We start from the raw sequence: 20,000 nt of genomic DNA, 5'->3' as shown, positions 1-20,000 counted from the left end.
AACCCTCCACGTCCAGCCCCATACCGCCCACCACAAACCCTGCAAAGACAGACAGACAGAAAGACAGACAGACATAGAACTCCATACCGCCCACCACAAACCCTGCAAAGACAGACAGACAGAAAGACAGACAGACAGACAGACATAGAACCCCATACCGCCCACCACAAACCCTGCAAAGACAGACAGACAGAAAGACAGACAGACATAGAACTCCATACCGCCCACCACAAACCCTGCAAAGACAGACAGACAAATAGAGACAGACAGACAGACAGACAGACAGACACAGAACCCTCCACGTCCAGCCCCATACCGCCCTCCACAAACCCTGCAAAGACAGACAGAGAGAAAGACAGACAGACAGACATAGAACCCATACCGCCCACCACAAACCCTGCAAAGACAGACAGACAGACAGACAGACAGAAAGACATAGAACCCCATACCGCCCACCACAAACCCTGCAAAGACAGACAGACAGACAGACAGACAGAAAGACATAGAACCCCATACCGCCCACCACAAACCCTGCAAAGACAGACAGACAGACAGACAGACAGAAAGACATAGAACCCCATACCGCCCACCACAAACCCTGCACGGCATCTCATCAAAGGACAGCAGCGGGTGACAAGAGTCGTCCAGGTGACCCCCCTCCCCCCCTCCCAACCCCCCCCCCCCCCCCCACTCCCCCACACCTCACCCCCACCCCCCTCTCCTCCCTCTCCCCTCCCCTCTTGTGTCGGCTCACAACAGTGCCGCCGGCTCGTACGCACGCGCCCTGGGGGTCAGGCGATAATGACCCCGTGACTGTCACATGACTGATGGACGAGCGGCGCGTGAACAAAGAACGCCTCCCATTGGCCACAGTTGTCGTTTGCACGTGCGCGACAGGCCTATGGCCCGGTAGCACTGAGATGGAGGACGTTTGACGAACTCTTTTTGGAAAGGTGTATCTGGTGGTAAGTCAGAGCTTTACGACAAAATGACACACATGGCGGCAAGATATTATGATGGAGCTTTTGTTCGTATCTTGTTGCTGTCTTCTTCAGTAGTAAATTGAAATTTGATGTCAGCCTTGTATTCCGAAAAGTAGACAAGGAGGGGTGTTCATTATGGAAAAGGTCTTGTGAAAGAGAATGGAGGTTTTTTGAACATTTAAGAATTTCAAAATAAATTGATATTCAAGTTCAGTGCTGGAATACTTTAGCTATGTAAATTAAGTTAGGGGGGGGGGGGGGTGTTGAAGACAAAATAATATACCACTTAAAAATAATTATCACAGTGGTGCCGGCTATAATAATGTATAGTGCAATGATAAATGTTCACAAGGATAACATAATATTCAATAATAGTTCCAAGAATAACATAATATTTATAGTGTACATAATATTTATAGTGTATTGATAAAAGTTCCAAAAATAACATAATATTCATAGTGTAATGATAAAAGTTCCAGGAAGAACATAATTCTTTTACAATGTTTGGGGCATGATTTTTGAAGATATGCTTGAATAGAAGAACATTTTTATGACACAAGGAAGGTCCAAGAGATACGATTAAAATGGTTTCAGATGAAAATTAGTTATCTTGTTCTTGTGACTTGTTCTATTTTGATGAACAGGGGACTACTCCCATAATTATAACAGTGTATTTTGTGCAAAGATGAACAGACAATTCCACATTCTCTTTGGGATTGTAATCATGTGCCACATTTTGGACATAGTTTGCACGGTAAAGAAAGGTGTTTACATTGTGATAGACTTGCTTTTAACAATGCACTGGTGTTTTGGATAAGACAACAAAACAAAACTGATAGATGTTTCTCACATATTTCATTGGTAACCTTTTCTTTTCTTTTTGTATACAAATGTATAATCAAAAAAGCAAAGCCAACCTTACAATTGTTCATAAACAGGCATATAGAATAGAATAGAACAGAATATGTCTTTATTACCAAGTGTACCGGGTCACAAGGAATATTGGTGGGAGGATAGTACATAAAAATGTACAAACATAAATCGAAAATCATACACAAACACAGATACAGTAAAATTTAGGACACATGTGCATATCAATACAAGAACTTGTGCACACTCACACATGAACGCACGCACGCACGCACACACACACACACACACACACACACACACACACGCGCGCGCGCGCGCGCGCGCGCGTTTGAATACAACACATTTCTGCCAAATGGGCACTATATGCATGTCTGCTACAAGACTAAGTTATACAATATCGTCAAAGAATCAATATGTTAACGAATGTATTCTTCTGTCCACATTATGTTGTGGAGTTATCAATATTCAGAGCACCGTCATGTTTTTACTTCCTAACAGACAAATTATATTCATTTTGTATCTGTAAATAAAGTAAATATGCTAATAAAATTGATAATAATAAGTACTTATATGGCGCAATTTTCCCATATATATATGTGCTCATGGGTTCTGTGCGCCTCACACGAAACACACACACACACACACACACACACACACACACACACACACACATACGTACGTGCATACATACATATGTGTGGAGACAAACAAATCGACTACAAGAATGTGTTACGGACGTACATACATACATATGTGTGGAGACAAACAAATCGACTACAAGAATGTGTTACGGACGTACATACATACATATGTGTGGAGACAAACAAATCGACTACAAGAATGTGTTACGGACGTACATACATACATATGTGTGGAGACAAACAAATCGACTACAAGAATGTGTTACGGACGTACATACATACATATGTGTGGAGACAAACAAATCGACTACAAGAATGTGTTACGGACGTACATACATACATATGTGTGGAGACAAACAAATCGACTACAAGAATGTGTTACGGACGTACATACATACATATGTGTGGAGACAAACAAATCGACTACAAGAATGTGTTACGGACGTACATACATACATATGTGTGGAGACAAACAAATCGACTACAAGAATGTGTTACGGACGTACATACATACATATGTGTGGAGACAAACAAATCGACTACAAGAATGTGTTACGGACGTACATACATACATATGTGTGGAGACAAACAAATCGACTACAAGAATGTGTTACGGACGTACATACATACATATGTGTGGAGACAAACAAATCGACTACAAGAATGTGTTACGGACGTACATACATACATATGTGTGGAGACAAACAAATCGACTACAAGAATGTGTTACGGACGTACATACATACATATGTGTGGAGACAAACAAATCGACTACAAGAATGTGTTACGGACGTACATACATACATATGTGTGGAGACAAACAAATCGACTACAAGAATGTGTTACGGACGTACATACATACATATGTGTGGAGACAAACAAATCGACTACAAGAATGTGTTACGGACGTACATACATACATATGTGTGGAGACAAACAAATCGACTACAAGAATGTGTTACGGACGTACATACATACATATGTGTGGAGACAAACAAATCGACTACAAGAATGTGTTACGGACGTACATACATACATATGTGTGGAGACAAACAAATCGACTACAAGAATGTGTTACGGACGTACATACATACATATGTGTGGAGACAAACAAATCGACTACAAGAATGTGTTACGGACGTACATACATACATATGTGTGGAGACAAACAAATCGACTACAAGAATGTGTTACGGACGTACATACATACATATGTGTGGAGACAAACAAATCGACTACAAGAATGTGTTACGGACGTACATACATACATATGTGTGGAGACAAACAAATCGACTACAAGAATGTGTTACGGACGTACATACATACATATTTGTGGAGACAAACAAATCGACTACAAGAATGTGTTACGGACGTATGGAAAAAGGTGACTGACTGAAACAGACGGAGTGTCAACATTGCCGTCACAGTACAGGGGTAATTTAAACGAGTAACCCATGTGCTTTCATAAATCATCCATTCATGGTGTCTCCCTGTCAGGGCAAATCATAATGTCGGCGCCGTGAGAGAGGCAGTCAGGCGTTGGACCTGTGGTCAGTGGTCACCTGTGGTCAGTTGTCACCTGTGGTCAGTGTTCATCTGTGGTCCAATGTTCACCTGTGGTTAGTGGTCACCTGTGGTCAGGGTTCACCTGTGGTCAGTGTTCATCTGTGGTCAGTGGTCACCTGTGGTCCAATGTTCACCTGTGGTCAGTGGTCACCTGTGGTCAGGGTTCACCTGTGGTCAGTGGTCACCTGTGGTCCAATGTTCACCTGTGGTCAGTGTTCACCTGTGGTCAGTGGTCACCTGTGGTCCAATGTTCACCTGTGGTCAGTGGTCACCTGTGGTCAGTGTTCACCTGTGATCCAGTGTTCACCTGTGGTCAGTGTTCACCTGTGATCCAGTGGTCAACTGTGATCCAGTGGTCACCTGTGGTCAGTGTTCACCTGTGGTCAGTGGTCACCTGTGGTCAGTGGTCACCTGTGGTCAGTGGTCACCTATCATCCAGTGTTCACCTGTGGTCAGGGTTCACCTGTGGTCAGTGGTCACCAATGATCCAGTGTTCACCTGTGGTCAGTGGTCACCTGTGGTCAGTGTTCACCTGTGGTCAGTGGTCACCTGTGGTCAGTGGTCACCTATGATCCAGTGTTCACCTGTGGTCAGTGGTCACCTATGATCCAGTGTTCACCTGTGGTCAGTGGTCACCTGTGGTCAGTAGTCACCTATGATCCAGTGTTCACCTGTGGTCAGTGGTCACCTGTGGTCAGTGGTCACCTATGATCCAGTGTTCACCTGTGGTCAGTGGTCACCTATGATCCAGTGTTCACCTGTGGTCAGTGGTCACCTGTGGTCAGTGGTCACCTGTGGTCAGGGTTCCAGGCCCCGTTCAGGTGTATTGTCTTTGGGAAAGACACTCTACTCCAGTCCCCCCACCCCCACCCTCTCTCACCGCCCCTCCCCCCTCCTCCCCGGTGTGAACAGGTACCACGGACGGACGTAAATAAATTCCACCAATATACGTCCGTGATGGTACCTGAATTCGGGGAAGGTTAAAACGGCGGAAGGAGAGGACTGGGCCCCGCCTTCCAATGCCCAGCCCTGGACACAGTGGACATGAATTCACTGCCCCAGTGGCCGTACAGGGCTACATTTAAGCAAGACCAGTTGTGAAGTTCTGAGCCCTGGTCAGTGGCTGGCCGACAGTGGGGCTGGAACGTGGAGCAGGGCAGACAGGCGTTTTGTTCGTCTACAGACAGGGCGAGGGAGTGGGAGAAAGAATGAGAGAGAGAGAGACAGGGAGACAGACAGACAGACATAGACACAGGAAGACAGAGAGGGACAGACCGGCACAGAGAGACAGACAGACAGACAGACATAGACAGACAGACAGACAGACAGACAGACATAGACAGACAGACATAGACAGACAGACAGACAGACATAGACAGACAGACAGACAGAGACAGACAGACAGACAGACAACCATAGACAGAGAGAGACAGAGACAAGCAGACAGACAGAGAGGGATAGACAGAGAGAGACAGAGACAAGCAGACAGACAGAGAGGGATAGACAGAGAGAGACAGAGACAAGCAGACAGACAGACAGGGATAGACAGAGAGAGACAGAGACAAGCAGACAGACAGAGAGGGATAGACAGAGAGAGACAGAGAAGACTGAACAATCCAATTTAGAAGTATTTTTTTCCGAGGTCAGTAGTAAAGCACTTGTGAGATTTTTTCCCCATTCAGTCCCTGCCCTAAATGCGGTGTACACTATACAACACTACACAACATTACATTACACTACACAACACAACACTGTACAGCACTTAACAACACTGCACAACACTGTACAACATTTAACAACACTGCACAACAATACTCAACAATTCACAGCACTACACAACACTACACAGCACCACACAACATAGCACAACACCACACAACACTGTACAACACTGTACAACACTGAACAACACTGTACAACACTTAACAACACTGCACAACAATACTCAACAATTCACAGCACTACACAACACTACACAGCACCACACAACATAGCACAACACCACACAACACTGTACAACACTGTACAACACTGAACAACAATACTCAACAATACACAGCACCACACAACAATACACAACACCACACAACACTGTACAACACTTAACAACACTGAACAACAATACTCAACAATACACAGAGAAATATTTTGTGATCAAAAGAAATACAAATACAACACCACACAATACTTAACAACACTACACAACAATACTCAACAATACACAATACTACACAGCACCACACAACACTGCACAACACTTTACAACACTGCACAACAATACTTAACAACACACAACACCACACAACACTACACAACAATACACAACACTGCACCACCAGTCCAGAAGAAACAACTTCATGTGATTCAATGAAAAACAAAAAGTTCAAAGGTGACTACTTTAGACAGTTCCAATCTCTTCAAAAATGTATCAAGGCGTGAGCTTTAAACAGAAGCCTCACACATCCTGATCAAACAGCTTCACTTACTGACCACGACAATTACTTTCGTTCATTTTACAGTTTTACCTCCCTTCAGCAGCTCTTATAGCATAAAAGAGTTTAGTAAGCCATGCTAGTGGCCACGAAAAAATGTCCACCATAACATGTGCTGTTCACTTTCACAGAACTATTTTCTGAAGCAAAGAACGTCGGTTGAAATGTTGGGTGTTTAGGAAAAGCACAACAGCAGGGGAAAAAAAAGAAGAAGAAGAAGAAACCAAAAACAAAAGAAAAGTGCGGATTCACACAAGTCACGGCATGGACATTTTGAATTCAGTGCACAAAACATGTGGAGTTGATGGGATGAGGTGTTCACCAAGAACACCGCTGCACGAAGTCCACGATGTAATCAGGGACACTCAGCCTGGAAGAGAGTCACAGAACATGACCCTGACTGTGTCCTGGAGCAAGCAGCTCCCGCGATCAGCCAACAGAACCGTTGCAGGTCCCAAACCCAAAGGGTCGAACCTCTTCCCAGATGTCTGCATCATGTGATGCCAGCAGCTGAAGTCGACATTGTTATGGAAGCGGAAAAAGAGTGAAGGAAAAAACTTATAGTTGAAAGATCTGATTCATGTGTGTGTGTGTGTGTGTGTGTGTGTGTGTGTGTGTGTGTGTGTGTGAGGGGAGGTTCACGCTCACTCGCATGTGTTCTCATTTGAATTGTTTTGATTTGACTTGCTTTGGTTGAACTTTTTATAATTACACCTCAGTACTGATTTAATGGGTGGGTGTGTCACTGCTCACATCACCGCTGTCTTGGCCATCCTCCCACTTCCGGAATTCCCGGAAGCTTTTGAGTGGCGATGTTGAGCCACTGTTTCCTGGTTACTGTACAACTCTTCCATTTCTCCCAGGTCTTCAGAGTCTGTGTGGTCCTTTCTTTCCACATTACCGTAAACCCCTTCCATCTCTCCCAGGACTTCAGAGTCTGTGTGGTCCTTTCTTTCCACATTACCGTAAACCCCTTCCATTACTCCCAGGACTTCCGAGTCTGTGTGGTCCTTTCTTTCCACATTACCGTAAACCCCTTCCATCTCTCCTAGGTCTTCAGAGTCTGTGTGGCCCTTTCTTTCCACATTACCGTAAACCTCTTCCATTACTCCTAGGTCTTCAGAGTCTGTGTGGTCCTTTCTTTCCACATTACCGTAAACCCCTTCCATTACTCCTAGGTCTTCAGAGTCTGTGTGGCCCTTTCTTTCCACATTACCGTAAACCCCTTCCATAACTCCCAGGTCTTCTGAGTCCTTTACTTCTACATTACCGTAAACTCCCTGTGGTTCCTCCAGGTCTTCCGGAGAGGTGTGACTCACTGCCTCCTGATTCCCGGACACCCCTTCCAACCCCCCCACGCCTTCCACTATAGGCACGTCCATTGGCTCATAGGCCTGTTCAGGGGGTGTTAGCCTGGCCGAGTCCACTGCTGTCGGGGTGGGTTTAGGACCGGCTACTTTGTTCTTCTTTTTCTTGAAGCTGTCGGAGAGTTCGACTAGCTCGTACCCATCCTGGGGGGCCGTTAGTCGGCGAGGGTCCACTAGGGTCCGTTTGACACCGGTTTGCTTGTCCTTCTTTTCCCTGAAGCTGTCGGAAAGTTCGACCGGCTCGTACCAGTCTTGGGGGGACGTTAGTCTGCGAGAGACCATAGCTGCTGAGGTGGCTTTGAGATCGGCGCCTGTCTTCTTTTTCCTGAGGCCGGCGAAAAGTCCTCTGATTGGCTCAGAGCCTTGCGCGGGGGGCATTTGCCTCAAAGAGTCCGCTGCTGTGGTGGCGACGATGATAGGGGATGAAGTCCCTCCCCCCTCCTCCCCCTCCCCCTCCTCCTCCCGACCTCCGTTCGGCCCCTCGTTCAGGCTGGCGAAGGAGACGTCACCGTGGCTGAAGCTCTTACCACCACAGCGACGACGACAACGTTTCACCACGCACACCACCACCACCACCACCACCACCACACCGGCCGCCACGCCAACGATGCAGACGACGAGGAGAGGAAAGAGCTGGGCCTGGATGACACACCTCCCCCTGGTCCCCCGGCCCCCGGCACCGCTCACCGCCTCCAGGTGGCGCCCCTCCGGGCACTTGCTGCAGTCCTCGTCCCGCGCGCCAACGCACATGCTGCAGGTCACGTGACAAGGCCGACAGCGAACCAGCGGGGCGGAGGGAGGGCGAGAGGTGTTGGAGGGAGGGGGTGGTGCTGTTTGAAGGGACGGAATGGTGACGTTATGTTGTTGGTCTGTGCTGTGTCAGGTCGTCAAGTCACGTCACGTCACGTCACGTCACGCACTATACTAGTATAGTATAGTATAGTATAGTATAGTATAGTACTGTACTGTACAGTACTGTACTGTACTGTACTGTGTCATTCCATACCATATAATACCATACCGTACCGTACTGTACCATACTGTACTGTACTGACCCACACCACACCACACCACACCACACCATACCACACCACACCACACCACACCACACCATACCATACCATACCACACCATACCACATCACACCACACCACACCATACCATACCACACCACACCACACCACACCATACCACACCATACCATACTATACCACACCATACCACACCACACCATACTATACCACACCACACCACACCACACCATACCATACCACACCACACCACACCACACCATACCATACCATCCCACACCACACCATACTACACCACACCATACCATACCATACCATACTATACCACACCATACCACACCACACCATACTATACCACACCACACCACACCACACCACACCATACCACACCACACCACACCACACCATACCATACCATACCACACCACACCACACCAGAACATACTACACCACACCATACCATACCATACCATACCACACCATACCATACTACACCACACCACACCATACCATACCGTACCATACTATACCATACCATACCACACCACACCACACCAGAACATACTACACCACACCATACCATACCATACCGTACCACACTATACCATACCACACCACACCACACCATACCATACCGTACCATACTATACCATACCACACCACACCACACCACACCATACCATACTACACCATACCATACCATACCATAACATACCACACCACACCATACCACACCATACCATACCACACCATACCATACCACACCACACCATACCATACCGTACCATACTATACCATACCACACCACACCACACCATACCATACCGTACCATACTATACCATACCACACCACACCACACCATACCATACCGTACCATACTATACCATACCACACCACACCACACCATACCATACCGTACCATACTATACCATACCACACCACACCACACCACACCACACCATACCATACTACACCATACCATACCACACCATACCATACCACACCATACCATACCATACCATAACATACCATACCATAACATACCACACCACACCACACCATACCACACCATACCATATACCACACCATACCATACCACACCATACCAAACCACACCACACCACACCACACCATACCATATCATACCACACCACACCACACCACACCACACCATACCATTACCATACCACACCATACCACACCACACCACAATGTATCGTATAGTACAGAACCTTGCCATATCATACCATACCATACCATACCATACCACACCACACCACACCACACCATACCATACCACACCACACCATACCACACCACACCACACCACACCATACCACACCACACCATACCACACCACACCACACCACACCATACCATACCACACCATACCACACCATACCATACCACACCACACCACACCACACCATACCATACCATACCACACCACACCACACCACACCACACCACACCACACCATACCACACCACACCACACCACACCATACCATACCATACCATACCATACCATACCACACCACACCATACCATACCATACCACACCACACCACACCACACCACACCATACCATACCACACCACACCATACCACACCACACCACACCACACCACACCATACCATACCATACCACACCACACCACACCACACCACACCACACCATACCATACCATACCATACCATACCACACCACACCATACCACACCACACCATACCATACCATACCATACCATACCATACCATACCACACCACACCATACCACACCACACCACACCACACCACACCACACCATACCATACCACACCATACCATACCACACCACACCACACCATACCATACCATACCATACCACACCACACCACACCATACCATACCATACCATACCATACCACACCACACCATACCATACCATACCACACCACACCACACCATACCATACCATACCATACCACACCACACCATACCATACCATACCACACCATGCCATACCATACCATACCACACCATACCATACCACACCATACCATACCACACCATACCACACCACACCACACCACACCATACCATTCCACACCATACCATACCATACCACACCATGCCATACCATACCATACCATACCATACCACACCATACCACACCACACCACACCATACCATTCCACACCATACCATACCATACCACACCATGCCATACCATGCCATACCACACCATACCATACCATACCATACCATACCACACCACACCACACCATACCATACCATACCATACCATACCACACCATAATGTATTGTATAGTACAGAACCTTGCCATACCATACCATACCATACCATACCACACCATACCACACCACACCACACCACACCATACCATACCATACCATACCATACCATACCACACCATACCACACCACACCACACCACACCACACCATACCATACCATACCATACCATACCATACCACACCATACCATACCATACCACACCATACCACACCACACCACACCACACCATACCATACCATACCACACCACACCACACCACACCATACCATACCATACCATACCACACCACACCACACCATACCATACCATACCATACCATACCATACCACACCATACCATACCATACCATACCATACCATACCCTCTAATCATATCCTGTACTATGGTATGTACGTTGTACTATGCTATGCTGTTATGTTACGTTATGCAATGTTATATTATGTACATAACTTATTTTTGTTGTGTTGGCAACAACGGTCTATAATTTTTGGTTGAGCATTGCAACATTGCAATAGCATTGAGTTTGCCCATGTAGATTCCCGCATTGCCGGTCATAGGAGAACCCCGCTGTTGAGCATGGCACATTGAACAGTTCAGTTGTTGCTTGGTTAGGTTTTGTTGTTGTTTGATTGTTTTGATTGTGTGTGTTGTTGTTGTTGATTGTTTGATTGTTTTGATTGTGTTGTTGATTGTTTGATTGTTTTGATTGTTTGTTTGTGTTGTTGTTGTTGTTGATTGTTTGTGTTGTTGTTGTTGATTGTTTGATTGTTTTGATTGTTTGTGTTGTTGTTGTTGATTGATTGATTGTTTTGATTGTGTTGTTGTTGTTTGATTGTTTTGATTGTTTGTGTTGTTGATTGTTTTGATTGTTTGTGTTGTTGTTGTTGTTGTTGACTGTTAGATTGTTTTGATTGTGTGTGCTGTTGTTGTTGACTGTTAGATTGTTTTGATTGTTTGTATTGTTGTTGTTGATTATTTTGATTGTTTGTGTTGTTGTTGTTGATTGTTTGATTGTTTGTGTTGTTGATTGTTTGTTTGTGTTGTTGATTGTTTGATTGTTTGTGTTGTTGTTGATTGTTTGATTATTTGTGTTGTTGTTGTTGATTGATTGATTCTTTTGATTGTTTGTGTTGTTGTTGTTTCCTGGGGGTTGTTTGTTCTGTTGTTTTTTTTTGTTTTTTTTTTATTTGTTTGTTTTTGTTCTTATTTATTGTTGTTGTTGTTTGCTTGTTTATTTGTTTCTTTATTTTTCAGCAGCTTTGTTGGGACCATTTGGTTGTCTACTCTGTCATCAGGGGAGGCAATCCAGTCACGCAACATAAAGAAGAGGTGTCAGGACCCCAAACAAAACTGACCTTCACCTTGGTCACAGTGCTGGCCGGAGAAGCCTGGCACACAGCCCAGCAGGCACTGTCCAGTTTCTGGGTCACACTCACTGTCGTAGCACGTGCCACACGTCTGTTTACAGCCAGCACCATAGTGACCCTTGTCACAGCCTGTGGACACAAGGTCACACACTGACCACCACAGTGTCACAGCCTGTGGACACAAGGTCACACACTGACCACCACAGTGTCACAGCCTGTGGACACAAGGTCACACACTGACCACCACAGTGTCACAGCCTGTGGACACAAGGTCACACACTGACCAACACAGTGTCACAGCCTGTGGACACAAGGTCACACACTGACCACCACAGTGTCACAGCCTGTGGACACAAGGTCACACACTGACCACCACAGTGTCACAGCCTGTGGACACAAGGTCACACACTGACCACCACAGTGTCACAGCCTGTGGACACAAGGTCACACACTGACCACCACAGTGTCACAGCCTGTGGACACAAGGTCACACACTGACCACCACAGTGTCACAGGCTGTGGACACAAGGTCACACACTGACCACCACAGTGTCACAGCCTGTGGACACAAGGTCACACACTGACCACCACAGTGTCACAGCCTGTGGACACAAGGTCACACACTGACCACCACAGTGTCACAGCCTGTGGACACAAGGTCACACACTGACCACCACAGTGTCACAGCCTGTGGACACAAGGTCACACACTGACCACCACAGTGTCACAGCCTGTGGACACAAGGTCACACAGTTCAGTGTTGCTGATAACTGACCCACCAACAGGCTATGAGTCATACATTTTCCAGCAACAGCATAATTGCACAGCGATGAACACTTCAAACAACACCATGTTGGTATCTGTTATAATTCTAGCATTAATTCTTCCCATGCAACAAATTATTGTACATGAAAACCAACTGCCTTGCAAATAAGCTAAGCGAATGGTTTTGGTGTTGAACCAAGCTGTACAATTTCCATGTTAAATGTACAGAACTGGGGGCCTTGTACATACAAGACACTAACAAACTGCAGCACCAATCACACAGTCAATATTCTAATGGTGTCAGTCATCTCAAATCAGTGAACTGACTTATCCAACGCCGTTTTACAGGCAGGCAGACACAGAGTGTTCTGACAGTCACGGTCAAACCATCCTGCAGTACAACAACTTTACCATGCTGACAGACAGACAGACAGGTAGACAAACAGACAGGTAGACAGTCATACATACAGACAGACAGACAGACAGACTGACTGACTGACTGACTGACTGAGAGACAGACAAACTGACAGACAGACAGACAGACAGACAGACAGACAAACTGACAGACCGACCGACCGACAGACAGACAGACAGACAGTCAGACAAACTGACATACAGACAGACAGACTAACAGACAGACAGACTGACGTTTCTGACAGTCACTCTCCAGCCAGCCGGCAGCACAGCCAGACAGACAGACTAACAGACAGACAGACTGACGTTTCTGACAGTCACTCTCCAGCCAGCCGGCAGCACAGCCAGACAGACAGCTTCCAGTGGTGACGTCACACACCTCTGTCGTGTTCCGGCAGTGACACTGGTTGACACAGCTCTCCCCAAACAGGTAGCTGGGACAGTCTGCAACACACACACACACACACACACACACACACACACACACACACACACACACACACACACACACACACACACACATGGTTCATACTTTACCTATACATCCAGGTGACACGGTTCATATTTTACCTTACATCCAGGTGACATGGTTCACACTTTACCTTACATCCAGGTGACATGGTTCATACTTTACCTTACATCCAGGTGACATGGTTCATACTTTACCTTACATCCAGGTGACATGGTTCATACTTTACCTTACATCCAGGTGACATGGTTCATACTTTACCTACACAGCCAACAATATCAACAAACACAAGAAGATAACAAGGGTACAGTGTTCACCAAGTAGCTGCTCTTACAGACTAAAGCACTGATAAACAGCCTGGATACCCCCCCCCCCCCCCTCCCCACTCCCCTTGGTGTGTCCCGGGTATATCACACAAGCTGGGTGTTAACAGACCACAAACAAAGCCGAGATTCCCACTTACTACATCGTTTGAGGTCACAAAGTTCGATGGTTTCGTCATTGTCCTCAGCGACAGCATGCGACGTAATGTTGACGTCAGAGAGGCCGTGTGACGTCATGTCCACGTAACACCAGGGTTGCCTGGCATATCCTCTGCGTTGTAGCCTGGGGTTTCGACAGAAGTTGTGAGGATTGTCACCTGGCAGGAACTGCGCAGAGTCCCGTTCCCACGTTTTGCACGTGTGTCCGGCCATCGTTGTGTTCTGAGTGCCTGTGTACGTCCTCCCAAACACGTCATAGAGGCAGTCTTTCACTGGAAAGAACGTTTTGTATCGATGTTAGAAGCAGTCTTTCACTAGAAAGAACGTTTTGTAACGATGTTAGAAGCAATCTTTCACTGGAAAGAACGTTTTGTATCCATGTTAGAAGCAGTCTTTCACTAGAAAGGACGTTTTGTAACAATGTCAGAAGCAGTCTTTTTCTGAAAAGAACGTTTTATAACGATGTTAGAATCAGTCTTTTACTGGAAAGGACGTCTTATGATGATGTTAGAAGCAGTTTTTGTTACGATGTTAGAAGTCTGTTACTGAAAAGAACGTTTTGTAACAATGTTAGAAGTCTGTTACTGAAAAGGACGTTTTGTAACGATGTTAGAAGTCTGTTACTGAAAAGGACGTTTTATAACGATGTTAGAAGTCTGTTACTGAAAAGAACGTTTTATAACGATGTTAGAAGTCTGTTACTGAAAAGGACGTTTTGTTACGATGTTAGAAGTCTGTTACTGAAAAGAACGTTTTGTAACAATGTTAAAAGCAGTCTTTTCCTGGAAAGAACGTTTTATAACAATGTTAGCAACAGTCTTTTACTAGAAAAAAACAACTTTTTTTTAACAATGTCAGAGAACTTACGAAAGAGGCAGTGTGGTCCGTATCTGTCATCTTCACACCCTGCTTCACATTTCCCTGTCTTCACGTCGCACCCTGCTTCACATTTCCCTGTCTTCACGTCGCACCCTGCTTCACATTTCCCTGTCTTCACGTCACATCCTGGATTGCTTCCCGACTCGCATCTACATTCCAGATTGCACTTCCAGCCAAATCTGCCCCGAGGACACTCTGAAAAACATTGATAGTACACTGCAGTGACACTGGTGTCTGAAAAACATTGATAGTACACTGCAGTGACACTGGTGTCTGAAAAACATTGATAGTACATTGCAGTGACACTGGTGTCTCTGAAAAACATTGATAGTACATTGCAGTGACACTGGTGTCTGAAAAACATTGATAGTACACTGCAGTGACACTGGTGTCTGAAAAACATTGATAGTACACTGCAGTGACACTGGTGTCTCTGAAAAACATTGATAGTACATTGCAGTGACACTGGTGTCTCTGAAAAACATTGATAGTACATTGCAGTGACACTGGTGTCTGAAAAACATTGATAGTACATTGCAGTGACACTGGTGTCTCTGAAAAACATTGATAGTACATTGCAGTGACACTGGTGTCTGAAAAACATTGATAGTACATTGCAGTGACACTGGTGTCTGAAAAACATTGATAGTACATTGCAGTGACACTGGTGTCTCTGAAAAACATTGATAGTACATTGCAGTGACACTGGTGTCTTTGAAAAACATTGATAGTACATTGCAGTGACACTGGTGTCTCTGAAAAACATTGATAGTACACTGCAGTGACACTGGTGTCTCTGAAAAACATTGATAGTACACTGCAGTGACACTGGTGTCTCTGAAAAACATTGATAGTACATTGCAGTGACACTGGTGTCTCTGAAAAACATTGATAGTACACTGCAGTGACACTGGTGTCTCTGAAAAACATTGATAGTACATTGCAGTGACACTGGTGTCTGAAAAACATTGATAGTACATTGCAGTGACACTGGTGTCTGAAAAACATTGATAGTACACTGCAGTGACACTGGTGTCTTTGAAAAACATTGATAGTACATTGCAGTGACACTGGTGTCTGAAAAACATTGATAGTACATTGCAGTGACACTGGTGTCTTTGTGTTTGATGGTTTAAACTGAAAAAATGTTGATATAAAATACAATCACAATGATGTCTTTGTTTATGATGGTTTGTACTGAAAAATATTAATGTCACATTATAATGACAGTGATTTCTTCATGATGGTTTAAACAGAAAAATATTGATATAAAATACAATCACAATGATGTCTGAAAAATATTGATATAGAATACAATCACAATGTCTTTGTTTATGTATGATGGTTTGTACTGAAAAAATACTTTTGTCACATTATGACAGTGATGTTTCCATGATTGTTTAAACAGAAAAAAAACGTTGATATTACATTATAATGACACTGACGTCTTCAAGATGGTTTTATTGAAAATTGAAACTGAGAAATACAGATGTTACATTATAATGACAGTGATGTCTTTATGATGGTTTAAACTGAAAAAAATATTTGTATCAAATATAATGATACCGAAGTCTTCATGGTGGTTTAAACAGAGAAACATTGATAGTACATTATAATGACACTGATGTCTTCAAGATGAAAACTGAAACAGAAAAATATAGTTTGTTACATTATAATGACACTGATGCTTTTATTATGGTATCAACTGAAAAATATAGATATTACGTTATAATGAAACAAATGTCATTATGATGGTATAAACTGAAGAATATAGATATTACATCATAACAACACTGACGTTTCACACACACACACACACACACACACACACACACACACACACACACACACACATCTCTTCCCACATCCCTTCTCCACCCACTCCCTCCTCCTGATCCCCCACCCCTCCCCCCACCCAGCCCTAGATATACCCGGGGTGGAGGGGGTGACGAGACAGTCTGTGGTGCTCCGCACGGAGCTCTCAAAATGGCCGACAGGACATGACGTCAGACACAGCAGCGACTCGGGACCCCCACCGCAGGAACAGCAACCCTGCGCATTTCCGGCAGGCTGCAGACACGTCATTTGCCAGCCCTGCAAAGTCAGTGGAGAAGATGACATTGTGATTATGGACTGGTATTAAAGGTTGAAAGGTAATTAAAACACCGCCAGCCAAGTTAGACTGCAACACTCACTGGCACGAGAAATACATAAAAGATGGCTTCTAAGAATAGCTGGGGGTTCCCAAGTGACGCGTTCGAAATGAATGGCCTACAGCTGGGATTACCCGATGACGCTTTACGAAATATAGTCTATAGCTCGGGATTCCCCTGTACATATTCTCCTCTGTGTGTGTGTGTGTGTGTGTGTGTGTGTGTGTGTGTGTGTGTGTGTGTGTTTTAACCTCTACCCAGGTTACATGGTTCACATGATATTGTATGATATATATGCATATCTTTTCTTTCTTTACATGAGGAGATTGCGCCATATAAACGCAGAATAGTGGTAGCAGTAGTCGTAAAAGGAGTAGTAGTTTCTCATACAGTGATGTCTGAAGCCTTGAGAGAGAAAGAAAAAAAACAGTCACATGCATTAATCATGAACGACCAAAGCTGCGTACAAATGCTCAGAATTAACAGATTAAAATAATTTTCTTTTGATGCGATGGAATGAAAGAGATACAGACATACGATCCACTTTATCGGTTCGGACAGAAACACACACTTCCCGTTGTTTTATATATACATATATATATAGAGAGAGAGAGGGGGGGAGGGGGGAGCGAGAGAGAGGGAGACAGAGAGGGGGAGAGAGAGAGGGGGGGAGAGAAAGGGAGAGAGCGAGAGGGGGGGAAGAGAGAGGAGAGGAGAGGGAGAGAGAGAGAGAGATGAAACTGACGCTACATGTGTGTAAATATGTGTTTAAATATACACTATATAATATTATATATAATGTATACCTTTAGTTTCGTTTCGTTGCGTTGCGTTTCGTTTCGTTTCGTTTATTCTATTCTACTCTATTCTGTTTTTGAGCAAGCGGGTAATGTTGTCGACAAATGATGGTGCATGGGAGACAACAATTAACACTGGTTGGTGCTAGTCGGCATTTACTTCCCTTTGTCTCTCACTCCCTTCCCCCGCCAACCCTACCCCACTCCCCACCCCACAATGTGTGTGTGTGTGTGTGTGTGTGTGTGTGGTGGTGTGTTTTGTGGTGACTGAATACGACACAATTCAGGTCACAGTTCAGGTCACACGCTTGGCAGTCGACGAGACAGCGCCGGTGTCACGGCCTCAAACCACCACCACCCTTAGATTTCACCCCGGCGCCATTCTCCGCTAGGAAACCACCGGCTTCCTGTTTTGGCAAGTCCAGGTCCAGTCTGCATGATTCACCAACTAGCGCCTGAACGCCCTTGGTGGGTACAGACATGCGGAAGATTAAAACAGGCACGTTAAAGATCCCAGCGCAATCTGTGTCAGCGTTCGGTGGTCACTGCATAATGGAAACAAGAACATACCCGGTATGCACCCACCCCTCCCGAAAACGTAATATGGATGCCAGCATGACGGACTGGGCCGGTAAAAACGGTCATGCACGGAAACGTGTACTGGTGTGTTAGACTGAATGTGGGATCCAGAGGCAGCCAAAAAGGAAGAAGCAGAAGACCCAAGCCACTGAAAACCCCAGGTGTCCGTTCTGGGTCAGCCTTCATGACGTCACCACACCTCACTGAAAACCCCAGGTGTCCGTTGTGGGTCAGCCTTCATGACGTCACCACACCTCACTGAAAACCCCAGGTGTCCGTTGTGGGTCAGCCTTCATGACGTCACCACACCCCACTGAAAACCCCAGGTGTCCGTTGTAGGTCAGCCTTCATGACGTCACCACACCCCACTGAAAACCCCAGGTGTCCGTTGTGGGTCAGCCTTCATGACGTCACCACACCCCACTGAAAACCCCAGGTGTCCGTTGTGGGTCAGCCTTCATGACGTCACCACACCCCACTGAAAACTCCAGGTGTCCGTTGTGGGTCAGCCTTCATGACGTCACCACACAACACTGAAAACCCCAGGTGTCCGTTGTGGGTCAGCCTTCATGACGTCACCACACCTCACTGAAAACCCCAGGTGTCCGTTGTGGGTCAGCCTTCATGACGTCGCCACACCACACTGAAAACCCCAGGTGTCCGTTGTGGGTCAGCCTTCATGACGTCACCACACCCCACTGAAAACCCCAGGTGTCCGTTGTGGGTCAGCCTTCATGACGTCACCACACCCCACTGAAAACCCCAGGTGTCCGTTGTGGGTCAGCCTTCATGACGTCACCACACCCCACTGAAAACCCCAGGTGTCCGTTGTGGGTCAGC

The 20,000-nt window shown here is 45.6% G+C and overlaps 1 protein-coding gene across 7 annotated transcripts in view; it reads right to left on the bottom strand.

The window, feature by feature from the left end:
* Positions 1-3,793: 3,793 nt before the first annotated feature.
* Positions 3,794-20,000, bottom strand: part of LOC143277062 (uncharacterized) — a 22,789-nt gene continuing 6,582 nt past the window's right edge. For 2 of the 7 annotated variants that reach the window (XM_076581795.1, XM_076581796.1), the window contains exons 3-8: positions 17,563-17,725; positions 15,620-15,826; positions 14,734-15,024; positions 14,108-14,245; positions 12,611-12,751; positions 3,794-8,752 (exon numbers count right to left, since the gene is read on the bottom strand). In XM_076581795.1, coding sequence (XP_076437910.1) covers positions 7,305-8,752; positions 12,611-12,751; positions 14,108-14,245; positions 14,734-15,024; positions 15,620-15,826; positions 17,563-17,725 — 2,388 coding nt within the window. In that variant the 3' untranslated portion in view covers positions 3,794-7,304. The remainder of the gene's footprint in view (positions 8,753-12,610; positions 12,752-14,107; positions 14,246-14,733; positions 15,025-15,619; positions 15,827-17,562; positions 17,726-20,000) is intronic. The other 5 variants (XR_013053676.1, XR_013053675.1, XR_013053677.1 and 2 more) reach the window with 5 other exon arrangements.

Source organism: Babylonia areolata, chromosome 33 (genome assembly GCF_041734735.1).
Source record: "Babylonia areolata isolate BAREFJ2019XMU chromosome 33, ASM4173473v1, whole genome shotgun sequence".
Taxonomy (NCBI): Eukaryota; Metazoa; Mollusca; class Gastropoda; order Neogastropoda; family Buccinidae; genus Babylonia; species Babylonia areolata.
Note: the sequence above shows the minus strand (reverse complement) of the source record. Positions and strands in the feature narration are given on the sequence as shown.